The following is a 27,205-nucleotide window of genomic DNA, read 5'->3' as shown; positions in this document are numbered from 1 at the left end:
GCAGGGTTAAAGAATACAGGACTAACGAGCAAGGAATGTTCATTACAAATTAATTATTCTGGGATAATGAGCAGGAGGTGTTGTTTCTTATGCACATAGACATATTCACAATAGAATTGGGGCCAAGAAGAAGCACGTACAGGACCTGTTATCCATAATACCTGGGACCTGGGGTTTTTCCAGATAATGGATCTTTCTGTAATTTGGATCTTCATACCTTAAGTCTACTAAAAAAATCATATAAACATGAAATAAAGGTTTTGCTTCCAATAAGGATTAATAATATCTTAGTTGGGATAAAGTACAAGCGACTGTTTCATTATTACTAGGGATGCACCGAATCCACTATTTTGGATTCGGCCGAACTCCCGAATTCTTTGCGAAAGATTCGGCCGAATACTGAACCAAATCCGAAACCTAATTTGCCAGGCCAGGCAGAAGGATTTGGGCAAATGAGAATCCTGCTGAAAAAGACTTAATCCTGGATTCGGTGCATCCCTAAAAACATTTGAATAATTTGCTTAAAATGGAGTCTGTGGCAGAGGGCCTTCCCCATAATTTGGAGCTTTCTGGCTAACTGGTTTCCGGATCCCATACCTAGGGTTGACACCTACCTGGTTTTGACCCGGACAGTCCAGTTTTTTGAAGGGCTGTCTGAGACAAAACTGCCTGTCCTGGTTTTCCAAATTAGCAAAACTGGGCAGGATTCCCTATGATTGATGCGGCGATGAGTAATAGCTCAGTCCCTGATGTCACTACTCCTTCCTGGGGCGCGTCACGCACCACCCCCATTATGTCATGGTCCTGCCCCCTGCCCGGAGTTAGACAGACCAAAAGGTGGCAACCCTACCCATATCTGTTTATTGTTAGTGGCTCCCCTGGATTCTGATGATGTTAATAGACAGAGATAACAGACTCACGATCATTTCCACCTCCAGGTTCCATGGGTCCTTCATCTGGGCCTGGGCTTAAGGTTGTCCAGTATTTGACCAGACTGGTGCCAATGTTAATATCGAAAAAAGCAACAGATATAGCAAGATTTTGCCAGATATTTAGGAACCAACTGATGTTTGTGTCTATGTGACACTTTGTACCTTATTCAAATACATGATCTCCTTAGAACAATGAAATGGTGGTATAAGGGATGCACAGTCTACATATCAACCAAACATTGTGTAAGAACCTGGACAGCCTGGAACCTCTTGAGTTTCAGGGCCAGCAACATTGGGCTTTGCCACTCACCATTTCTTCCCAAATCTGAATGAAGGTAAAGAATGAAGGTCCAATGTTCTTCGGAAGTGGGACCCAAGCTCTTCTCAAAATTCATTCCGGAAGAAAATTATGGATCTTGTGATGGCCTATTTTAGGAAGTAGGGAAGGGTTAGGCCTTTATAGTTATTTTCAATGTTTAATACATGAATGTAAAACAGAATTCCTGCTCTTTCTCCAAACTCTTTATCCAATGGCAACATAATATTCCAGCACAATGTCTATGCACTTCGGCAATTGGAGCCAGTCATGCTCTGTCCAATGGCACCAACATTCTTGGCCTATATATATCCCTCATCATACAGCTCTCCCTGCATCTGCTCACTACAAGAAATGATGGCCTCTCCACATAACAACCCAAATATAGTGACCCTCTTACACAGGTTGGGCATTCACTAAATGCAAGACCAATACCCTATTGCAGCCTTAGCACCAACACTGAACCTGTAGATGCCAAGCCACGTGTTCAGTGTCACTTCTCTAGCTGAGATCCAGTCAAAGTGCGTCCCTAGTATTGAGAGAAACCGTACTAACATATCATAAATCTAGCTGTAAGCAGCATTCCCTTGATTATTTGCAGGACCTGCATGGTTCTATGTAAGAGACCATTTAATCATGGTCTTCAGAGACAATACCTCCATGAATTCAACTGGGCCTTTGCTTGAGCCCTTTGTGTCTCAGATACTTTGGACTGTGGTCAAGTTGCATCTTGTGATGACATTTTCTTTAACTTGTCATTTTCATCTCTATTGAGGTGTCCACCACATCCCATGTCCAGGCAACCCTTGAATAGAGATGTTGGGCTCTCACATTTAAATCACTCATCATCCTGGGGGCTTTCTAGCGATCGGAGAAACTCTACAGGCACTTTCCAGGATTTGTCCTTCCTAGGGATCAAATCTGGTTGCCTAGCATCTGAATCAGAACCTAACAGTTGTATTTGAACTTTGGGATGTGTTGTGAAGGCTTATTATCTGGATGGGAACTATTTGAGTATATTAACGCTTAGTACTGAATGTACAGGTACTTTATCCAGAAACCTGTTATCCAGAAAGCTCTGAATTATGGAAAGCTCATATACTATAGACTCCATTTTATCCAAGTAATCCAAATTTTTAAAAATTATTTCCTACTGTACCTTGTACTTGATCCAAACTAAGATATAATTAATCCTTATTGGAAGCAAAACCAGTAGACTTAAGGTATGAAGATCCAAATTATGGAAAGATCCATTATTTGGAAAGCCCGGATCCCATGCAGTCTGGATAACAGGTCCCATATCTGTAGTTATATGGAATGGTAAGGAACTGCATGTTAAAGTAGAGATACACGGCACTAGAGTCTGTGATAGAACTCCCCCTCGGAGGTCTAGCATTTGCCCAAGAGCCTCCTTGGCTCATACCTAGAGTTCCAAGAATATATTTTATATAAACTAGAGTTTAGCACAGCCTCAGTTGGTCTCTAACTCCCTAAACACATATCTGTTTTATTATAGTCTAGGCAACTGAAAGGGGTAAACAGGTGCTGTACATGAACCCTAATTGAATACAATGGCCCTGTTCCCAAATGATCCGGTCTGGCAGGTTTTGACATAAGCATTTACTTCTAATATTTGCTGATGAAGTTGCAGGTATTAACTACACCTCGATGAGTCAATAATGAGAAATATCTCAATCTCGCAACTCACAGATAAATGTTATAACTAAAACTATCCGCACACTTGAGAAGTCCCTCGTGGTGAGCTCATTATTCATTGTTTTGCATTAATGGGCAACCCAACTGCATTCTGTTGCACAATTACGTTTGCCAAAATGCAGTTACTGCACATTAATGGGGTTATTCACTGAATGGTGCCTGACCACAATAAACTCTTTTCATTGCGATGGAATGTTTAGAAAGGAGCTCCTGTTTATACACAACGTCATGGGGTAAACAATATTATGCAATACATATTCTAGGGTCATTCAAAAAAATGGGCTGCCTATTGCCCTGTTTATTAACTTAACACCTTTCCCCCAATACAATTTGCATTTGAGCCCTAAGGAACTTCTCTTTGTGAGTCTAGACTGGAAAACAAGATGATGGGGCTGGACATGGACAGGCACATGGACATTCCCCGGAACATCCCCAACTAGGGAGCCTTGGCTCATCAACACTTGGCATCTGTACTACTGGTACAATCAGGTGGCGGCCTTATCCCAAGGCAGGGCCATCAGAATTATACCTATTAGAGTTTTATCTCCATCTCTTGCATGTTTTAGCCTGCTATAATACCTGGGGGGTTACCTGTCTTCTTCAACAATGGAGCCAATGGATCTGTAGACTGTCTCTCCTTAAATAGAATGAACCATATGAGAAAAAAAGACACATTGTAGAATGAAGTGTTGGACTCTATGATATGGAGATACTTTCCCTTCTCCTTAAATGCACTTGGTTTAATAGACCCTTTTTCTGTGGGAAATCAATGGGACCCTGTCCATGTCTGTACAAATTCAAATGTTCTTCTCCTCCTCCATAATATATTATATAATACACAAAAGCCATGAATATCCTGTAAATTATATCCTTATAAACGGTGAGTAGTGATGTCATCAGTAAAAAAACGGTGAGTAGTGATGTCATTTCTGTCACATGACTCACTATTTGTGTATTATAATAAATAAAGTACCCCCAGTTGTAAAATATGAGGATATTAGAAGTTACCTCGGAGTTCCATGACCTGTATAAAAACACTCGGCCTTCGGCCTCGTATTTTTGTATGGTCATGAAACTCCTCGGTAACTTATAATATCCTTATATTTTACAAGAGGGGGTACTTTATTCACTATATAATATATACATATAATAATATATAAGGTTATGGATCAGTTCTATGAGAAATTTTTCCACCCTTTCCAGCTCAGACGGTGCAGTCTCTCCCCACCCTTCACCCTTGGGTGATTCAGTTTGACTCATTTTATAATTATCATGGTATTTGCATCACACAGGGATGAGTTCAGGGGTAGCCTACATCTTCCAGGGTCAATAGTATTGCCAGAGGTTATGGGTGGGATCCAAGGTCAACTAAATACAGTTGATGAATAATATCGGTTTGGCACTAATTTCACCTCTGTATCCAGTACAGTTCTTTATATAGGATATAAAAGGGGAAATATACAAATACTGCAGTACTCTGGAATACTCATAGTACCCATTGGATTATACACAGAATTATCCCTTATCCAGAAAGCTCCAAAGTACAGGAAGGCACCTACCATAATTCATTATTAATGACTCTCCTTTTCTCTGTAATAATAATATTAATAATAATAAAAGTACCTTGTACTTGAGCCTAACAGAGCTGCATGAATCAAATTGATAGCAAAACAATCCAACCCCTCAGCTTTATTTATTGTTCAAATGTTTTTTAAGGAAATCTAAGGTATGGTGATCCAAATTATGGAAGGATCCCTCATGCAGAAAACCTCAGGTCCTGAGCATTCTGCACTTGCTTCATTCCAAAAATTGTATATGACTAATGATCTGAGATAATCTTCAATTCGATAACTCCCAATAAATCACCTAACTGCTTAATTAGCCAGGGATAATCTGGATTAAATTTCCATTTGTGTTAGTAATATATATATATATATCTTGGATGGATGAACCGTAGAACAAAGGCAACAGGACATTCATTACTATAAACTTGCCCCAAACAGACGCCAGTAATTTGATGATAAAGACTAGGGCAATGATGATAAAGCAGGGCTTGTAGAAGAGTCAGGTGGGCTCATTCTGGAGGACTTGGTGTGACGCCTGGTTGCTCTCCTAGATCTGAAAGGACAGCACGAAAGGCCAGTTAGAATGGAATTTGGAGATACTTCTACTTTGGTGCCTAAAACATACTTGAACGCCCAGCCTGTGTGGTCAGGAGGAGATTTAGGATAAAATCTCATTTGATGCCCCAGATATTCTTGGAACTGTGGCTATATCTTTGTTACGAGTGAATGAGGGCCCTGACCAAAGATTGGCCTTGAGTGGAAAAAGTCCAACCACCATTAGACTAGGGAGTGGAAGACGGCCTCTACATGTGCTTCTCACATTCAGCACCAAGATTTTACTGATTAAAAACATTCCTTTTGAATTCTTCTTATTGTCCTATCACTGCCTCGTCCTGATTCACAAGGTCACTCTCCAGTGGGATCTCCTAAACCATAATCAGGACTTATAGCTTCCATCTTGCTTATGGCCAATCCAAGAGATGGACTGTAGCTCTGTCCCAGCCTTTTGTACTGCTGGGGGTTCCACCCAATGTTGTTCCATGGGGCCGTCACATACAGGGTGAACACATGGCAGAGCTGAACTAATCTTCTCCACTAATCGGACCCCTTGGAACCAGCCTCTTGCCATCAGTTTCTACTTTCCTCCTACTCATTAGTTGGCACATTAGGGGCATGACATTCTACCCCATCTCTTTAGGCAGAAAAACAATCTCTATTATATTTTTAGACAATTAGCAGAACAAGCAATAGACCTGGCTCATAACATTCCGCTTACTAATTAAATGTAATTTATTCTTTCATTAGGAAACTGCACTGTATTTATTAGCATGGATTATCTTCAATTTACTCTCCTTAATACAGAACATAAAGACAGAACACTGACACTCTGTATATCTGCAGTAATATATATAAGTAGGAGTTGCCATATTGTATAAATATTACTTATGGTTTAATCAGACAGAGACCCTAAAAAACAGCTTTTAAGACTTAAGGGAAATTCTTCTGGGGAACAAATGATATCAGGAGGGGGAGAATATTGTATAATGTAGAACTGCACAGAAATGTGCTTATTGCTCATTTAAGAATTTCAGAATTTTGGGTGATCACTCACAGCTGCACCCAGACAAATGCAGGGGCGTCAGGGTAGCAGAAGTGGCACAGACTGCGGCGTAGATTGAAATATTGTTCAGAGCTAATAAAGAGCTTTATATATGCTCATTAAATCCCGGCATGAGTCTATATGATGCTGTTACAAAGCTTTGGATTCATTGAGAAGTGATAATAATTGTGTATTAGACACGGGGGTAACTAACATGGCAACACCTGCTGCAACTGACCTATGGGGTCTCACTCCAGGTTTGTTCTCCACCTGACAGGATAAGTTTTCCTATGAAATGACGTAGATTCCATAAGAAGATTCCATTTGTTAGAAACCCAAGAAAGGCCGAATGTTTCATTTGCGTAGGATCAACTGACCCCCAGGTGTATGAAAAGCAGGATATAAATTAACTTGGCCTCTTGCACCCCTCTCAGTGACTAGGTTAGAGATATGATGACTATATATAAATATATAAGGGGATATGATGACTATATATAAATATATAAGGGGATATGATGACTATATATAAATATATAAGGGGATATGATGACTATATATAAATATATAAGGGGGATATGATCACTATATATAAATATATAAGGGGGATATGATGAATATATATAAATATATAAGGGGATATGATGACTATATATAAATATATAAGGGGATATGATCACTATATATAAATATATAAGGGGATATGATCACTATATATAAATATATAAGGGGGATATGATCACTATATATAAATATATAAGGGGGATATGATGACTATATATAAATATATAAGGGGATATGATCACTATATATAAATATATAAGGGGGATATGATCACTATATATAAATATATAAGGGGATATGATGACTATATATAAATATATAAGGGGATATGATGACTATATATAAATATATAAGGGGATATGATGACTATATATAAATATATAAGGGGATATGATGACTATATATAAATATATAAGGGGATATGATCACTATATATAAATATATAAGGGGATATGAACACTATATATAAATATATAAGGGGATATGAACACTATATATAAATATATAAGGGGATATGATCACTATATATAAATATATAAGGGGATATGATCACTATATATAAATATATAAGGGGATATGATCACTATATATAAATATATAAGGGGGATATGATCACTATATATAAATATATAAGGGGATATGATGACTATATATAAATATATAAGGGGATATGATGACTATATATAAATATATAAGGGGATATGATGACTATATATAAATATATAAGGGGATATGATGACTATATATAAATATATAAGGGGATATGATGACTATATATAAATATATAAGGGGATATGATGACTATATATAAATATATAAGGGGATAGGATCACTATATATAAATATATAAGGGGGATATAACTATATATAAATATATAAGGGGATATGATGACTATATATAAATATATAAGGGGATATGATCACTATATATAAATGTATAAGGGGGATATGATCACTATATATATAAGGGGGACAGTAATGAAATAGTAATGAAATAGAGAAAGTACAGAGGATCAGTGTATATAAACTTGAGGTTTCACTGCATGTGGTAGTAATAATAATAATAGAAAAAAAATAAAATAATAATAATAATGATAAGATTACTCTGCACTGAATGAACATCAAGGAGATGTGGGACCATGGAAGGGACATGGGGCTGTTGGTTGGTTGGACAGACAGACAGGGTGTGAGTCGGTTGTGCAGAAGGTGTGACGGTGTGTGACACACAGTTTAGCTTTTCCTATACTGGATACTGCAGGTTGGACTGGTTTAGGTTGGGACAGAAACTTTGAGTGTGGAAATGAGGAGCCTCCTATTTGGAAATTAGGGCAGCGCATCCCTATAAATACCCAGTCACGCCGGTCACTCGCAGTCCTTTCAGTTCCAGTGCGATTTTTGTGGAATTGGTGAGTGCAAAGCTTTGTCTTGGAAATTGTCAATGGTGTAGAAAGGGTTAACTCTGAGGCTGATTTGGGGGCGGAATGTATTACCTTTAATTGTGTATGATTGAGTTAGATATGAGAGGAAAGAGCTTGCAATTAATTTGATTCACTGATACAAATTAAGAGAAAGTTTAGGAATAGGGAGAATATAAAAATGGCAGGTCCTGTCATTAAAGGGGAAACAAAATATTTTTTTCATACTGAAGAAAATGTAGCTCTAAGCAACGTTACTGATACTGGAAACAATCCAATACATTGGGTAAAATCACTTTCTGTACTTAGGGACAGTGTTTTTCCTGCTGTTTCCCATCTTGAACAAAACAGCAGTGCTGCATTGCTTTGTGGCAGGACTTGGTATCTACTCGACTGGTGTAGATGGAAGTATTGGCCATAAGCTCTCCTAATTGCACCCAAAGGGCCAGCTTGATGGTCAGTTAGGGTGAGATTTGGGGTACATATATATCTGTGTCCCCAAATAGTCTTGAAACTATGGCTGAATGACTGATATCTTATTTATTTCATGAGCTGGGGAGGGAGGCATGACCAAAAGCTGGACCTTCAGGACCCAGGGCAAAGATTAGAGCTTCAAGTTGGGCTTGGACTGGAGAAGTTGGACTAAGGGATCTTACTGACGAGAGTTGAAGCTGTGAAGCTGTTGAAGCTGCACTCCCTTGCATTCTGTTTTTCTGCGTTCAGCCGCAGGGGAGCGCAGGAATAGACGCATTAGGTTTTTTTCAATGGGGCTGTACTCACACAGGCGCATGTAGGCGCCGAACGCAGGTTGAGACACAACATGCTGCATTTTTCCTGTGTTCGCCGCCTACACGCGCCTGTGTGAGTAAAGCCCCATTGAAAAAAACCGAATGCGTCTATTCCTGCGGCTGAACGCAGAAAATCGGAACGCAGGGGAGCACAGCTTCAACCGCTCGTCAGTAAGAGCCCTAACACTGCAAAAGACTCACAGTAGCTGAAAAGTCCATGAGTCCATTATCAGAATATTCACAATAACGGGGTTCAGTTTATAGGAGTGGGAGGTGATTGGGAGGAAGAGTTTAGAAGAGATTGGAACGGAGAGGTGCCAGGTTTGTGTAGGGCAGGGGGAGGGGGATCAAGAGGGTTTAATTCCATGACTATTGGACTGATGCAGAACAGAGAGGGTATATGGGCCCCCACATATTGTATTCGTTATTAATAATATAATAATGGTAATTATTGCAGGTATTGCTGAACTTTAACGCACAAGAGATACGTACACCTGAGATCATTCTCCTATAGGTCTACCCCCCTTCCCCAAACACTAGGGCTCATTTAATTAACCGACACGTGTTCAGATCCCAGCACAATAGCGAGAGACCTCACATTGGGTTATCAGCAGCTAATTAGCCTAATGAGGAATGATTCATTATCAAGAACAAGTTGCAACAAGTGTAACATTCTGCAAGTCCTGCACTGACAATGTGGGTGCGGTACTGGGAGTTGAATACTCCTGACGCCTGTGTAATAACAGCATCTGCAATGGCAGGGATCTCCCTTGGATGTGGAGAGAGGTAACAACCTGCAGAAACATATATAGTTTCCAGTGCACCCTCATACTGTCTAATGGAAACACTATGGCAGCTCCTACTCATATGCAGATATCCAGATGAGAAAATCTACATCCTGATGCTCTACTGCCTCCTGGTGGGTAGTTTCCATGAAATAAATTGCACTGACAATGTTAACTTTCTCTCTCTACAGCCTTGATCAGCCATAATGTCCAAGCTCACAGGGGTCATCCATGAGATCATTGAAATATTCCTAAGCTACTCTGGGGGGGAATGTGGCCCCCACAAGCTGAACAAACATGAGATGGACAAACTAATTCAGAATGAGTTCTCTGATGTCATCAAGGTAGGTGGCTCCATACCCAATTATAGTGCTTCTATCACTTTACTAGTTTGGAATGCCTCCTTCGGCCTCAATTGGTGTCCTCTTGGCCTATGGAAGGGAATGTTCATTAGACAATGTTTTATTAATATTGTAGATATTTGGACCTATTGGTTCTCTCTCCTCTAAGGTGCTCCATTCCAAAAGTAGACAATCAAGTTTTATGTGTAGGAGTAGAAAGGTGTAGTCTACCACAGTTCATAACTAATGTTACAACCACTTCTGTTTGTAGAACCCAAAGGATCCAAAGACTGTTGAAGCTTTGATGAAAGTCCTTGATCAGAATAAAGATGAAGAAGTTGACTTTGATGAATTCTCTGAACTGCTGTGCAAGGTTCTTAAAGCCACCTACCGTGCTATGCAACAAATGGAGAAAGGGTGCCCAAAGAAAGCCCCAGTTTGGAAGAATCAAGAGGAGACTGATAAAAAAACACAAGTAACTCAAGATGAACACCACCAATCAAAGCCTGTTGAAGGCAAACCTGAGTCCCCTACTAAATACTACCAGGATCCAGTAGTGTACCCTGATCTTGATAAGACTAAAGAGGGGGAGCAGAAAGACCAAGGAAAGAAACCAGCCAACCAGGTCTACTCAACAGATGCAAAGTCCCAAAGCATCACCATTCAAACAGGTCAAACTGCAACAACAACGGCAACAGGAGACAATCAGCAAAGCCAGAAAGCTGACCAAAAGCCAACTCAAGAAACTGGACCAGTGAAACCAGTCACAGACAAAACAGTTCAACAAACCCAGCAGGACAAAGATAAGAAGGATCAAGTACCAATTCTAGTCAAACCAGTGACCCAGATTACCCAGGACAAAAAAGATCAGGTAGTCACACAAATTGAACAGGACAAAGATAAGAAGGATCAAGTACCAATTCCAGTCAAACCAGTGACCCAGATTACCCAGGACAAAAAAGATCAGGTAGTCACACAAATTCAACAGGACAAAGATAAGAAGGATCAAGTACCAATTCCAGTCAAACCAGTGACCCAGATTACCCAGGACAAAAAAGATCAGGTAGTCACACAAATTCAACAGGACAAAGATAAGAAGGATCAAGTACCAATTCCAGTCAAACCAGTGACCCAGATTACCCAGGACAAAAAAGATCAGGTAGTCACACAAATTCAACAGGACAAAGATAAGAAGGATCAAGTACCAATTCCAGTCAAACCAGTGACCCAGACTACCCAGGACAAAAAAGATCAGGGAGTCACACAAATTCAACAGGACAAGGATAAGAAGGATCAAGTACCAATTCCAGTCAAACCAGTGACCCAGATTACCCAGGACAAAAAAGATCAGGGAGTTACACAAATTCAACAGGACAAAGATAAGAAGGATCAAGTACCAATTCCAGTCAAACCAGTGACCCAGATTACCCAGGACAAAAAAGATCAGGTAGTCACACAAATTCAACAGGACAAGGATAAGAAGGATCAAGTACCAATTCCAGTCAAACCAGTGACCCAGATTACCCAGGACAAAAAAGATCAGAGAGTTACACAAATTCAACAGGACAAAGATAAGAAGGATCAGTTACCAAATCCAGTCAAACCAGTGACCCCAACTGTTCAGAAAGAAAGCCAAGTACCACAAACAAGCAAACCCACCACTCAAGTAACACAGCCAGACCCAAAGAGTAATCAGACACCTCAAACAGTGCCTACTGCTACCCCTCAAATTCCTCAGATGCCCCAAATGTATCAACAGTCCCAACCCCCTCAAATGTATCAGCAGACCCAGCAGCATGTGCACCAATACCAGTCCCACGTTTCCACCCAGAAGAAAAACCCTTAAGGTCATGAACACTAGGAAGGATCTGTGTGTCCTACAAGAAGTCAATGTGCCACTATGTGCTTATACTGCAGAGCTTGCTTCTCTCTCTTTTGTTGCACAATAAAGTGATGGTTTCCCTGTGTCTCCTCTGTCTCGTGTGCATCATCTTATGCATTTAGGTAATTCTATCATATTAGCAGTGCAAGCCAATGGGTGTTCAGGCTTAGACTGCAATACATCACATGGTTATAAAGGGTGAAATGAGGAGCAAAGTGTAATACAAGGTATAGCATCCAATTGGAAGGTGGGATTTTATTCACTTCTAAGAGTTCGTAGGGTTCTGTGTATCTCAGGGGTATTACATACTGTGTGAAGTGTTGGTTGGACAAGTACAACTACTCAAAAGGAAAACTTGGATTCTTCTGTAGGGCTGGTGACATTTACTTTATCCATGTTAGGGGTACTAGCCAATTACACTGCTAAAATAACAACCATTTCACATGGAACCCTGAATTTATTACAGGTGACCTCAGTGCAAGAATCTTGTAATGAAATAAAGCAACTAGAGGAACAGAATATGAAGATCTAGTGATGGTGCTGATATATAACATATTGTACCTGGTCACCACAACTTTCAACAAGTTCTTCTGTGTAGCTCCTTTTTATAGAAACATTTAGTAAAATTGAACCTCTTTGATTCTGTCTTCCTCTCTGCTTTTAGACTTTTTGCATTTCCGTCTCTTCAACCCTGTTTGGCCCTGTTCTCCCTCATCCTACCACTTCTCTCACCTTCTGCATCTCTGCTTTAATTAGTTTTTATTTCCTAACACTCGGTTCTTCACCAATCTTGTGTCTTCCATACCTTCTCCTTTCATCCCTTTCTGTGTTGTCCATCTTCCATCTCTTCTCTCCTCTTTCATATTTCTCCTCTCCCCCATTTGTCTCTCTACTCCCTAACCCCCTTCTCCTCTCTCCTTCTGTTTCTCATCCCCTCTCCTTTCCTTTTCTCCCCCAACTGTTTGGCCTTAGTCTCCCCCATCCTCCCTCTTCTCTCCCCTTCTATATTTCTCCTCTCCATTTGTCTCTCTATTTCCTAACCCCCTCTCCTCTTTGTCTCTCATCTCCGCTCCTCTCTTTTTCTCTTCCAACTGTTTGTCTTTACTTTACCTTAGGGCAATTTTTACTGGGGCCTTCTTGATCCCAGGCTCCCCAACAGCATCCAGCCTGTAGAAAAGGTTGAGGCCAAAGAGAAAGAGCCACCCCTTTCCAGTTGCTATATCAAAGTCTGAATACTCAGGGCCAATAAATAAAGGTTTAGGAAAAGTTCCAGGGCTTTGCTAAGGGGATTTCCAAACATATAGTGGATTTCCAAGAGATAAGGTCCCTACATACACCTCTGGAGACACCATTCCCTCCCAGCAATAGTGTTCAAGAATAATACACAATCTCCAAAAAAAAAAAACCCCACAAATATATGCATTGTCATTGACGTTACATTTCAGGTGTTCCCTCTTGAGAAGCAGTATAGTTTAAGGGTTGCTGTGTAGACATTGCTGTACAATGGTTTTTGTACAATGGTTGCCGTACAAGAAATAAAACAAATAAACACATATCTAGTATAGGCGATTCTCTTGCTGAGTAATCATTTCAGACGTCACACCTCTGTGAGTTTTCAGATTTCACCTATTTGAAGAGTTACAATGTGCCATTGTGATTGGATTAGTGGAAGAGTTTATATGCCGAGAACTTCCCACACCAGTCAGTTGTACTGAAGAAGCTGCTCGGATGAGTAGTGAAACGTCTTCATTGATTACTCAACAAGTCCAGTTGTTTTAGAATTACCTATACTAGATATACCATGACCTGGATGAATGAAAATCTTCATTAGTGTTTCCATAGCATTCCATGCTCTGAAGGAAGGTAACAATTACTCAAGCTGTCTACAACCTTTTATGAGTGTCTTACACAAGATCACCCAGGCACTTAGGAAAAATAATTATGGATGTCTTCCTGAGATCACCCAAGCACAGTTAATTAAATAAGGGCACTTAACATAGTAAACACATTATTAGTGCAACATTAACTTTTAACAGTGCTAACATAAACAATGGATTAAAATTGTGTACAGTGCCATCCAGAGTCCAGTCCCTCTTATAACACCCAGTCCCAGAGTCTGTGGATTTCACTTGGAAAGAAACGAGGAAAAGGCAAGATGGGCAAGAATTGTAGTTGCCCTGGATGCAAATGTCCACACCTCTGTGGGGAGACACTGGACACAGATGTCCTCAAGGAATCCAACATGAAAATGAAAGGTTCCAGGCACAAACCTTCTCAAGGTAGTCTGGAAACATAGGGGGCACTGGACGCAAATATCATCTAGGGAGGTCCAGGCCTAATTGTTGCATCACTTTAAGAGATACTGGATGCAAATATGCACAAGGGAGTCCAGTATCATAAGCTAAAACTCTCAGGAGAGCAAGTTCCTAAGGAAATGGGTTCCTAGAGCTGAAAAACAACAGGAGACACTGTGGAGGAAACCAAATGTAACAAAAGTATCCTTATTTAAAAATAAAACATTGGTTGTGGTTTATCGTTCCTTCCTCTACCAGGCAACCACTGAGGCTAAAGTGTTGGTTCTCTTGGATCTTTTCACAGCTCGTTACTGAATGCTTCCTTGGGTCACTATGGAAAAGTCCTCCCTGACTCCCTCCTGTCTTTTTTTAAGGAGCTTGCTGTACAGCAATTCATCATAGACCCTCCCCCCCATGGTCACAAGGAATATAGAAGGACTAAGCACCTGATTACTTGACTTGAGTATGATCAAACCAAAAAGTAATCATCAAACATAGGAGGAGCTTGTGGAGTGATTGTGGAGGATTTGTGGAAGACCTCATAGGGCGTGAATTCTCTTTAGGGGGGAATCAACCTCACACAGCTCTATTTAGAAACAGGGGTAATTGTCTGGCCCATTTTTCTAAGGGCTCTATGGGCTTTTCAACTCCCCTAGAATCTTCATGGGGAGGTTCCTCATTCCCTGCAACCCAAAAGGTTATGGGGGGCAGGTAGGCTGAGCACTGAGTAGGATCTCCTCATGGGGAACATTGTGAGGGAAGGCTTTTCTCAGGAATCTGCAACTGCAGATATCCCTGGCTGTAAGGTCTCTATAGCTGTAGTAGAGGCTCTACATATTGGGTCATTGGGTCCCACCACTGCTCTATAGAGACCAGTCCAGCAGTCTCATTGTAATAAAGTCACTCAGTTCACAGTGTAGTTTGACTACACATACCTCCACCTCGGGTTAATAGAGAAGCTGGACATCTCAGACAGAATATCTACGTTGTCCCACCTCCGGCATCTGCCATGGGAACGGGTATGGTCTGGTCAAAATATGACTTCCACACATATGGGCTTATCTGCACCAGCACCCACTATGGAATTAATGTGTAGTAAAATCACATTCACTAAGTTTAAAATCCTAAAGGAATAGCAGTTTAGAAACAATAATATAAAATACTTGAGCAAGGCAACTTAGAGCAGTTATTTAAATGATCAGTGAGGTAGAATTGTAAGCAATCAGAATCAGTCAAAGGTAGGGCAGGGTTCTTGGACACCACCTCGGAGATGCTTGGTAGGTTTAAGATGCAGGAAAAAAATACTGCTGCAGCACCGCTTTGTTGCGTGACCTAATAAATTCAAGTTTTTACTAGTGGTGCTGCAGTCCTGTATGTCTATGCAAACCCCTGGCAAGGGTTCCAGACTGCTTTACAACCAACCTACAAGGTTAAATAAGGTGGTTGAAGCACACACAATATTGTCTATTTTGGTAGGTTTAAGATGCACCTTTAGGTTACCAGTTAGTGGTCCGGATCCCCTACAACAGAAACTGTTCAGGGTGTAAAACACAATGAAAAAAGAACCATAGACTCTAATGTATAGTTAAAAATGTCGCTCAACAAACGCCCCATTGACTTCAATGTGTTTTGAGAATTTTTTGCCATTTTGTGAATTTTAGGTGAAGAGAAACTGATTGGATTTGCCCATCCCAACCCCCTACTCTTCATTATAAATGTTTTTTGTTTATTTGCACAATACAATGAAGGAACTAATTGTTGCTGGACAAATTTCCTTTCTTCCAAATTTTTCTGCCCAGTCCTTTGTCAGTAGAAGTAGCAGATGGCTCCCCTCTTTAGTCAGGTCCAGTTTTACACTGAAGTCTGAGATGTGTTTTCTTTTTAACCTTTGATATCACTCTAGGATTTTCAAGGTTGGTCAAGATTAAAGATAATCCAGCAATTAATTTGGTAAGAGGAACTGAACATTTCATCAGAAATGAACATTGAGAAAACCCTTGTTTTGACTTTTCAGATGTGTTTGATAAATAGGGAGCTGATAATCTTTTCTAAATTGGGCCGTGATTAGATATCCTTTACCCTTAGTCCCCAAGTTACTTGGTTACTTGGATGAAGTCTATATTTTCACCAAGTTAGATCTGATGAAGGGATATAATCCGTGATAAGCAAATAAATAGGTGCCAATTTGCATTGTTTGACTGGCTAGACAAGAGAACAGCAAGGGACAGACAGACACTATTTTCAATAGCAATGACATTTACACATAAGGAATGAATGGATATTGGGAAGCTCCCCAGAATCACATCTTCTTTTACAAGGCAAATAAAGACTTCTTGGATGGAGGTTTTTTTTTTTTGAAAATAGTTTTTATTAGTTTTCAAAGCATGTGACATAGTCTTTGGACAATTTATATGTCCAGTTATTGATACATATTTTTTTCCCAGTTATTGATATATATTTAGAAAAATTAGAAAAGATAGAAAGAAAGCAAAGAAGGTTAAACACAAACAAAGTTAACATAACCTTACATTTCTGTGCATAATTTCACATTATAACATGTCAAATTTCGAGATCGGTTCAGAATCTTAAAAAAACAATTGAAAAGGAAAAACTTAATGGACTAAGTTTGTTTTTGTGCCCCCTTCGGTTATTCGGGTTCTAGATGATGTCTAGCCTTTTTCACCAGGTACAAAGTTGCTATTTTATTTCTGTTTTGTTTTGTTTTAACCCTGTTCCTTTTTTTTCTCCCTGGCACCAGAAAACCCACTAGTGGTTTCTAATAGGGAGGTATTTGTGACGACTGTCTGACTCAGTTTCTACTATATTTCATCTAGCTGCTCTAAATCTGAAACGGTTCTCTTCTGCCTTTAGTGATGGCAACTACTGATCTGAGGGCTGACTTGATCTGCTCCGTGTGCCAGGGGATTTATTTGGACCCCGTAACTCTGCCGTGTGGCCATAGCTTCTGCCTGCTCTGTATTGAGGGAACATGGAACTGGCAGAGGAGGAAAAAAGAATTTAATTCCTGCCCTGAATGCAGAGAGACATACAAGACATGCCCTGAACTGAGAAGAAATGTGACTCTGCGTAAAATAGTGGAACATTACAAGTACATTAAACCAAATCAAAATCCTGTTGAGATTTTCTGCACTTATTGTGCCACCCTTGTTCCTGCTGCTAAATCCTGTCTGCCCTGTGAGGCTTCTCTGTGTGTTAAACATATGAAGGACCACAAAAAGTCAGCAGAACATGTATTTACTAAACCCACGGAATACTTTGGGTACAGAAAATGCTCCGTACACAAGCAGACCTTGGAGTTCTACTGCCCCCAGGAAGGTGCCTGTATCTGTGCCGCCTGCTGCAATACTGAGAAGCACAATGGGCACAAGGAAGAGAAGATAAATATAATATCCATAAAGAAACTAGTGGAAATAAAATGTATTCTGAAGGAACTGTTACCCGAGGAAGTCAAAGCAACAGACAGACTCCAGTCCAGGCAAAAATTTGAAGAAAAAGTAACAACTGAGACAGAGAAAGTCACGGAGCTGTTTATAGAGACAAAGAGGGAGCTGGAAGCCCTAGAGGAGAAGATCAAGGCTGAGATAGCCAAGCTCAGAGTGGGACTTTCAAATCCAACATCTTCAACAACTGAAAGTCTACAAATAAAAAGAGACACGTTGTCCCAAAAGATCAGTCAAATAGAAGAGCTGTGCGGCATGAAAGATCCACTTACTCTTTTACACCAGTGGGAATTACACAAGGATATCTTTTATTGTTTTCTCAGTGACTTACAGAAAGACAATGAGGAGGTCCATGGAGAATGTGAAGTTTCTCATTTGAATGGCTCAAGTGATTTAGTCAGTTTGATGGTTGCTTTCTTGACTAATATTAAAATTGTCTTTAGGCAGACCAATGAATGTTTTCAAATGAGAGAGATTTATAATGGAAATGGTCCTGCTGATGGAGAAGACGTGGTCTCACAGGCAGTTGTTGCAAACTTCACTGGGATTGTGAGCAGCGTGAAGAAGGCAATCCACGTTCAGAAGGTTACAGACATGGTACTGGATAGAAACACAGCTGGCTTTAATGTAGGTGTATCCCAGGATGGGAAAACTGCTTCCCGGTATGGAACAGACCAAGGTTACCTACAAACCCCTGAGAGATTTAAGGTTCCTCAAGTTCTTAGCATCATGAGCTTTGCCTCAGGGCAACATTACTGGGAAGTGGAGGGCAGTGAATCGGCCAGCTGGAGGGTAGGGGTGGCCTATCCCAGTATAGAGAGAGACAAAAATGACTCTTTGATTGGGGACAATAGGAAGTCCTGGGGTTTGTGCAGAGGGCATAATGTTTATTCAGTGAAACATGCCAGTAAAGTTTCTGTTTTATCCCACGTCCCATCCTGCGGGAGAATCAGGATCTCATTGGACTATGAGGCTGGATGTCTGTCCTTTTATGAGCTGAGTGAGCCAATCAGACACTTACACACCTTCTCTGCCACATTCACTGAGCCCCTCCATGTTGCATTTTGTGTAAGCGAGTGGAAAATGCTAGGAGAGAATGCCTGGGTGAGAATTATTCACTAGCACTGCTCACTAATCTGCAATAGAAACTAACATAAAATAGGGAAAAATCGTACAATAAACTAACAACCAGAGGAAGCTTTCTACATTGTTACTTAGTTGCAAGAGCACCTATAATTACAGGTATGGGACCTGTTATCCAGAATGTTCGGGTCCTGGGGTGTTCCAGATAACAGATCTTACCATAATTTGGATCTTCATACCTATATTACATAGTAACATAGTAAGTAAGGTTGTAAAAAGACACAAGTCCATCAAGTTCAACCTTAAGTCTGTATATAACCTGCCTAACTGCCAGTTGATCCAGAGGAAGGCGAAAAACCCTCCTGACCCGACTCCAATTCCTTCCTGACTCCAAGATGCAATGGGACCAGTCCCTGGATGAACTTGTACTATGAGCTATCTCCCATATCCCTGTATTCCCTCACTTGCTAAACACCATCCAACCCCTTCTTATACCAAATAATATAATCTAATCTATCAGCCTGTACCACTGATTCAGGGAGAGAATTCCACATCTTCACAGCTCTCACTGTAACAAACCCCTTCCCAATATTTAGCTGGAACCTCTTTTCTTCTAATCCGAATGGGTGAACTTGTGTCAGCTGGAAAGACCTTCTGGTAAATAAATCATTAGAGAGATTATTATATGATCCCCTTATATATTTATACATAGTTATCATATCTCCCCTTAAGCGCCACTTCTCCAGCGTGAACATCCCCAATTTGGCCAGTCTTTCCTCATAGCTAAGATTTTCCCTTTACCAGCTTAGTTGCCCTTCTCTGTACCCTCTCTAATACAATAATGTCCTGTTTGAGTGATGGAGACCAAAACTGTAGGGCATATTCTAGATGGGGCCTTACCAGTGCTCTATACAGTGGGACCCCCTCCTCCCGTGACTCTCTGCCCCATTTAATACAAGTCAAGACCTTATTTGCCCTTGATGCTGCTGACTGGCATTGCTTGCTACAGACAAGTTTATTATCTACAAGGACTCCAAGCTCCGTCTCCATTATGGATTTGCCTAGTGCAGTCCCATTAACGGTATAAGTCGCTTGGATATTTTTACATCCAGAATCATGAAACATTAAACAAAGCCAATAGGCTGGGTTTGCCTCATATTATTATAAAAAAAAGGAAATCATTTTTAAAAATTTTGATTGTATGGATAAAATGGAGTCTATGGGAAAAGGCCTTTCTGTAATTCATCGCTTTCTGGGTAACGGGTTTCCTAATAACGGATAACTGCCCTTCATTAGGATCTTGCCAAAAAAAGTCACAAAACTATTTATAAAAGTGTCTTTCCAATCGGATGAACTTCACTTGCGTGTGGATATCTCTCTTTACATTAAGAAGGTGCCAGTACAGGTAGGGGATCCATTATCTGGAAACCTGTTATTCAGAAGGTTACGAATTTGTACAGGTATTGGGCGCTGATTTCTTTATGTGATTCAATCAATATGTGTTCCAGTCATTGTTTTTTTGCTCTGTTTTGTATCAAATATCCTGTTTAATGAGGGTTTCATCCTATAGTTCTAGAGAACCACGAATGGCATTTGACTGTTTAACCTCCTTTGTATGAAATTAAAGGCATTTGTGTCATGATTTGTTTGGTTATTTCGTTATTAATACTAAATTTCACTGGGTACACTGCATACAATTCATTCCATCATTTAATACATAGTAATATTGGTGTGTAGGTATATCTCAGGTCATTGTGCCTGGTCCAGAGCTTTCCGAAAGGGCCAGCACTTCACAATGCAACTGCTTTCAGGAAACTACAGCCTCACTCTGGGTTTCCCTTCTATTTCTTGGCTTTCTACAGTTTAGATGGTGCAGGGGGTTTGTGAGTTTATTTTGATCAATGCAATGCTGAAACCTTCTTCAGTCTTCAGTCTTCAGGTTACCTGCTTTTTAAACCCCATAAGTATAGCCTAACACGTTTCATGCTTACCCAGCACTTAATCATGGAAACAAGTATTGCCAAACAATAGCATATATATAATGTTCAAACCAAACCCCAAAATATCATTAGTTACATTACAAATATCTACACATCCTGGTATATCCCTTACTCAATTAACATTTACAACACATGATATATTCAGTATACATTGCAGGGCCTTATAGGTGAGTATATAAAAAGAAGTGTCTCCGGTGGAAACGGGCAAGGGTGGACACAAGCTAAAGTTTACTGCAAACTATGGCCCATCTCCAAGTGTTTAGCCACAGGTTTATTAGTTATGCCACTTCTAAAGGCTGTGCTTATTGCTGATCAATGGACCTCCATGCACAGTCTAAGAGTCTGGTCAGTTATTCCAACATGTGATATCTCACCAGGGCATCTCACCAAATCCAACACTTGATATGACATCTAATCATAAAGCGTTTGCTCATTTGTGGGTGTAAGAAGGACTAACCTGGTGTCATGTATCTACAAACTGTGTTTAGCCCCCAGTATAACAGAGCCCCAGTATAAACACACCCATAGGTCTAGTATAATGATTATAACTCATACTAAATCCCAGGCCTCATTCTCTTTTTGTAGAGCCATGTGTCCCATCACAACGTTGTCCTTAAATTGGGCCCTCGTCTCATTAAATAGTCTTTCACCCCTGTGTTAAATAGAATTATTTAACACTCTATAGAATTGGGAAATTAATGGGCAGTGCTGAAGCAGGGCTTTTTTATCTGTGGGCTTCCAGTAAATGGCCCTGTACGACAACATTGTATTCACTAGGGGGGAGTAAAAGTACTTTGAATTTTAAAAGATAACACAGACTCAACCTCCCTCGCAGCATGCTTAAAATATTATCATGATAGGGTTGTGATAAGGAGATCAAAAGATTATGGGTAAACAAACATGTTTGGCTTTAATTTCTCCATAGTGGGAGATGTAAGCTCCACTGCAGGTGCAGGTTTGCACTGGGCAGGGCGTATGGCAGGAAGGTTACATGTCTGTGGACAGAACTCCAGTAAGAGTTGGGATAGGTTTTGCCAGTGCAAGGAGCCAAGGGAGCACTTGACACCTAGGGGCAGATGTATGAAGGGTCGAATATCGAGGGTTAATTAACCCTCGATATTCGACTAGGAACTAAAATCGTTCGACTTCGAATATCGAAGTCGAAGGATTTAGCGCAAATCCTACGATCGAACGATCGAAGGATTATTCCTTCGATCGAACGATTAAATCCTTCGAATCGAACGATTCGAAGGATTTTAATCCAACGATCGAAGGAATATCCTTCGATCAAAAAATCTCAGGCAAGCCTATGGGGACCTTCCCCATAGTCTAACATTGACTTCGGTAGCTTTTAGCTGCCGAAGTAGGGGGTCGAAGTTTTTCTTAAAGAGACAGTACTTCGACTATCGAATGGTCGAATAGTCGAACGATTTTTAGTTCGAATCGTTCGGTTCGAATTCGAAGTAGTAGTCGAAGGTCGAAGTAGCCCATTCGATGGTCGAAGTAGCCCAAAAAACACTTCGAAATTCGAAGTTTTTTTAATTCGAATCCTTCACTGGAGCTTTGTAAATGTGCCCCTTAGTCTCTTGGTCAAGAGGAAAGCCAGAAATCTGAGCAATCCACAAAAACAGTAGTGAGTTCAGGGCTGACCTCAAGAAATTTTTTGTAGCACCCAATAGGCAGGATGTATTTGTATGATTTGTTGAAATAAACTGACTTAAAGTGAAGAAAGTGACAGTTGTGGATCTTGCAAACTTACATATGGTGGAGGATGCGGGCAAGAGTTTGCTAGGAAAAGGTCTATATAAATACACCAATTAACCCTCACAGTAATGATGCTCTGAGTCCTCTGTCAATCTTCTATTGTGTACTCATGGGCTTCTGTATCAGACTTTCTGTTTTCAGCTTAAACCTCCAGGACTAGGGCTTGAGCATGCTCAGTTTGTTCCTCTCTCCCTCTCCCCTCCCTGCTGTAATGTGAGCCCAGAGCTATGAGTGAGCAGGAAGAGACTGAGGCAGGAAGTGATGTCACACCAAACCAATATGGCTGCTATCCAAAACAAACAGAGAGAGCTTCTAGAGCTGTTTACTCAGGTATGGTAAAGCATTCTGCAGAATAAATATAGTGTTATAGCTTGCACTGTTGTGCCTAATCTATTGGCAATAAGCTGCCTTGCTAGCTTTTTTTCTCCTCTAAAGGCAAGGCTGAAGGTGGGCCAAAAACAGTGAAGTTGGGAAAAAAAGTGTACCATGAGTTTAAATTAGTTTAATGTTGTTTGTTGTGGTTACTGTGAGACTGTGTGAAGTAAATGTGGGCTCAAACTTATGTTGAGAATCATATGAGAGGTGTTAAATCATTGCTCCGTGATTCAGGAGCTCAGAAATGCTGAAAGTCTGCTATCGAGTCCAGGGCAATGAAAGTGGAGAACTGATTCAGTTTGTATATGCAGTGGCCAGAGTAGCAGATATGAGCAAGCAAAACAGAAAAGCTACTGTGAAAGCAGTATCTAGCAGTATCCAAGCTGCTTCTTCAGTTCAACAATGGTTCCATTGAACTTATTCAGTTGGTGTTGACTGAAACTTGCAGAGGTGTGAAAGTGGGATACAGTCAAGATGGTACCACAATTTATTGAGGCAGGTGTTAATCTTTCAAAATACATGACTGGAAGTTTGAATTGTTCTGAAGCCACCAGGGTAAGGATGTCAAAGCAGCATTGTACGTTAATGACAAAAGGTATTGCAGGCTACGCAATATGTTGGCGCTATATAAATACATGTTAATAATAATAATCCTCCTCGGCTTAGGGATGGTTTTTCCAGTTCGGCAGAAGAGGCCTCCTTAGCACCTCTTTTAAACCATCTGTCCTCTTTATCCAAAATGTGCACATCGCCGTCCTCAAAGTAGTGTCTTTTTTCCTTGAGATGTAGATACACTGCCAAGTCCTGAGGCATTAGCCCTTCTATGTTGGACCATTCTCTTACAGAGCAGTTGTTTTGTCTCCCCAATGTATAGATGGGAGCACTCCTCACTGGACAGCATAGACCGCATTGCTTTTCATGTGCTTTGCTGTTGGGTCTTTAGGGTGTACCAACTTCTGCCAGGGTGTTGCTGCATTTGAAAAACACAGGAATGTGATGTTTCTTGAAAATTCTCCTATATTTTTACAGAGTTCAGGCCACATATGGGATGATTATGTATCTTTGCCTGCTATGCTCTTCCCCTCTAGTTCTTGGTTTGGTATTTTTGCTTGGCTTTGTTTTTACTCGATTAAGGCCCAGACCAGGTATTCAGAGCTCCTTTGAGATGTTTGTATTCTTTCTCTTTCGCTTCTGCACTGGTTGCCAAAATTTCAGCCTGATGGTGTAGAGTCCTTACAATCCTCAGTTTCAGAGGATTCCAGAGGGTGAATGATTGGTATAAGTAGGTTTCCTGTATACTTCAAATTCAGGTTCCTAGTAATGTGTGGGTCTAGACCCTCAGGTCTTGTGGGTATTGGGCCAGCACGCACATCGCTACAGGTTCCCCCCCTCTTTGATGACTAGACATCTTTTACATCTTCCCTAGTGAGCTTGATATTTTTCATCCACCAAGTTTATTTGTTGAGTGAAAGCTGGAGTCTTCTGTGCTTTAATTTTGACCCAGGTGTCGTCCACGTATCTGAACCAATGACTTGGTGCTGTTCCCTTGAAGGTATTCAGGGCTTTCATTTCCACTACTTCCATGTAAAGGTTCTCTACGATTGGAGATACAAACGAACCCTTGGCACAACCATGTTTTTGTCGATAAAAGTCTTGAAGTAATTGGTATTAAGGCAAGGGTCCAGTAAGACACTTATGACTAAGTACCAGACGGTACGAAACACGTAGAGTGAATTATTGGAAGGTCAGTATGTACCTTTTTTTTACTATGTATATTTAATATAACTTTTTGACTTTTTTATATATAGCGGCTTCCAGGATATAATTTTTTGAGTAACGGGTCCAGTATTCTGGGTTCAGCTTTGTCCTGCTGCTGAGGGTGGTGCATTGTATCAGCTGTTTCCTCACTGTTCCAATTGCCTCAGATGTGGGTATTCATGTGACTAGAGATGTCAAATCATAGGACCCCATTGGCCCACTGGTCTCCAGTTTTACCTCATGCACTTTGTTGGCAATGTCCATGGAGTTCTGAATGTGGTGTAGTGTGTTGCCAAATAACTGAGCTAAGGTGTTGGCCACATATTTAGTGATGTTATAATGTGAAAGCAAAGTGTTTACTGAATAAGTCTCTTGAAGATTCAGAATTGCTTTCATGAAAAGTCTTTAGCAGAAAATGGCGTGAATTGTGTGACTAAACATGAAACTGATGTTGGAGTTGATGGGGCATAGACATGTGAAAAAAAGGTGGCTCACAGCCCAAGGGAATTAACACTAAACCAAACTTCCATGTACAGCAATGGTTAAATAGAATGAAACTGACAGTAAGAACTCCAGTGCCTTACTGAGATGGTTCAGTGGTTGCAAAAGGGACTATGTAAGCATTTATCATACAGAGTTTTGAATTTGCACTTGTTAAACTGCTGGATATGAATCATAACTTCAGATTGTAAACTCTACCTTCCAAGCGATAAAATGTATTTCCTGACTCTCCTTGATTCTGTTCCCATACGACTGGAAAAGATACAATGTGATGTGGCGGAAGAAGCCTTTTCTATCCTTGAGATGTTGTCCCATACACATAGTAGAGCCCTATTACAGACTAGAGAGCTGGGGGGGTGCTTATAATGGTTCTTGTGCATCCAAGTGCAGAGAAGAGCTATAGCCATGCCAAATGTTGCTAGAAAAAAAAGCTTTGCCAGAATTATCAGAAAGGTTAAATCATCAGGGCAAGGCGTCAACAGAAAGTATATTCCTGTGTTTCACACATCTAATAGCAAAGGGAACTATATCATGCCATCTCTACCCTTACTAGTAAAGGTACTGGCCTATAATGAGAGTGTATCCTTGGTGGGAAGTGTACCAGTTGTAAAGAGTGAAGGTGCTGTGACCTCCCAAGAGGTTGGGCATCAGTGGCTTATGCCTACCTGGACAAGGCTTTTAAAGAGAAAGAAAGCCCACTTGGACAGTCTCAAATAGAAAGCAAAGAGAGAGAGAGACTTGCTTCAGAGGCTGAAAAGCCCAGTAGTCAGCTCTGTGACAGAGCTACAGAAGGAGGGGGCTGACCTGACTTGTTGAGGCTCGTTGAGGTCTCAAACCTTCACTGCAGACACATGTGATCAATGTGCTAAGGCAATCGACAAAAGACTGATGCCAAGGAGTACAGACTGTGAGGAACAGATAAGAAGAGACACTGCAGAAAGAGCAAGATTGGAGGTACAGTTGGACAGCCTTTCCCAGTCACATGGAATGCTGGAGAAACTACTGTGTGATAGCAAAGCCCAGGAAGAAGATTTGGAGCAATACATACCAATACAGGCCAAAGCAATGGAGCAGCTTTAGGCTCAACTAAAATCCAGTGAAACAGAAGAAAAGTTATCTGAGGATGGCTCCAGTACCCAGAATTAAAGTCTGTAGGGTATACTCCGAGTATTGAGTTAACTCCAAGATGGGTGACTTTGAACTACAAGTTAAACCGTGCCAGTGAAAGTATGTTGGTGGTGTAGAGGACCAAGGAGGGTTGAGAACAACCCAAAACAATGACTGCTGGAATATATGATCTGTGCCTATGCTCTGTGATGAGAACTGTGATGGTGAAGAGTAATGATAAACCCAGAAAGTCAGTGAGAGACTGAGGTCATGTATGAATGTCAGTGTGATCAAGTGTATCCAATATGGCTCCTTAGCTACAAAATGGATGTACTGATATTAGTTGGAGTCAAGGGAACAACCAGAGTTGAGGTAATTAATATGGATATATCAACATTAGTTGGAGACAAGGGAACAACTGGAGTTGAGGTAATTAACACATCAATTTATAAACATGTTTATCAAGGAGGAAGCTCATACCTCATTCACATGGTTATAATTTTAGGCATACAACTATTGTGTTTATTCTCATGGTCACAGTTCTGGGCGTATGGCCATTATTTTGGTATATGTCCACAATTAAGACCAAATTCTGTTATGACTGATTATTTTATTGTTACATTAGTATAAAAAGAGAACTCAGTTAAGGGGCCTTTGGGCCTTCATCTACAAGCAGACGTGTTATGCAGATCCTTGCCGGATTTATTTGGCTTTGAGAGTTCGCTGTACTTGCCCCGGGGTCCCCCAGCTGAAGTTCCTCTCAAAAGTCTGCCAAGGAAAGCTCGGCTAGACATTGTGTTGTGTTCAATCGGTGATGTATTAATTTACTTACAATATATTATTCTTATCTAATATTGATCAGTGTGTGCATGTGTTCTATTTCTATCCCTACACGTGATAAGTCTGCCAAGGGAAGTTTGTGGCAAGACAGAGTTTTGATATGACAACCCTCATGATGGTT

At 40.5% G+C, this 27,205-nt stretch overlaps 2 protein-coding genes across 4 annotated transcripts; both read left to right on the top strand.

The window, feature by feature from the left end:
* The first annotated feature begins 7,995 nt into the window (after positions 1-7,995).
* LOC108700619 (ABC transporter F family member 4) lies at positions 7,996-11,986 on the top strand. 3 transcript variants are annotated; one of them, XM_041574582.1, is made up of 4 exons: positions 7,996-8,096; positions 9,870-10,022; positions 10,291-10,866; positions 10,963-11,986. In XM_041574582.1, exons 2-4 carry the CDS (start codon positions 9,885-9,887, stop codon positions 11,863-11,865), a joined length of 1,617 nt encoding a protein of 538 aa, XP_041430516.1. In that variant the 5' UTR covers positions 7,996-8,096; positions 9,870-9,884; the 3' UTR covers positions 11,866-11,986. The 3 variants fall into 3 exon arrangements, with proteins under 3 accessions (XP_041430516.1, XP_041430517.1, XP_018089300.2); XM_041574583.1 differs by having other exon boundaries at positions 10,291-11,412; positions 11,605-11,986; XM_018233811.2 differs by having other exon boundaries at positions 7,997-8,096; positions 10,291-11,986.
* Positions 11,987-16,996: 5,010 nt separating this feature from the next.
* Positions 16,997-18,938, top strand: LOC108700693 (tripartite motif-containing protein 65). Its single transcript, XM_018233863.2, has one exon. It carries the CDS (start codon positions 17,069-17,071, stop codon positions 18,776-18,778), a length of 1,710 nt encoding a protein of 569 aa, XP_018089352.1. The 5' UTR covers positions 16,997-17,068; the 3' UTR covers positions 18,779-18,938.
* Positions 18,939-27,205: the final 8,267 nt, after the last annotated feature.

This window comes from Xenopus laevis, chromosome 8S (assembly GCF_017654675.1).
Source record: "Xenopus laevis strain J_2021 chromosome 8S, Xenopus_laevis_v10.1, whole genome shotgun sequence".
Taxonomy (NCBI): Eukaryota; Metazoa; Chordata; class Amphibia; order Anura; family Pipidae; genus Xenopus; species Xenopus laevis.
Note: the sequence above shows the minus strand (reverse complement) of the source record. Positions and strands in the feature narration are given on the sequence as shown.

What these genes read in the sequence shown, in the direction of transcription:
- LOC108700619 (XM_018233811.2), top strand. Translation starts at nt 9,885, where the DNA reads ATGTCCAAGCTCACAGGGGTCATCCATGAGATCATTGAAATATTCCTA. An exon ending in AGTTCTCTGATGTCATCAAG is followed by an intron (nt 10,023 to 10,290) that starts GTAGGTGGCTCC and finishes TTCTGTTTGTAG; the next exon opens with AACCCAAAGGATCCAAAGAC.
- LOC108700693 (XM_018233863.2), top strand. Translation starts at nt 17,069, where the DNA reads ATGGCAACTACTGATCTGAGGGCTGACTTGATCTGCTCCGTGTGCCAG.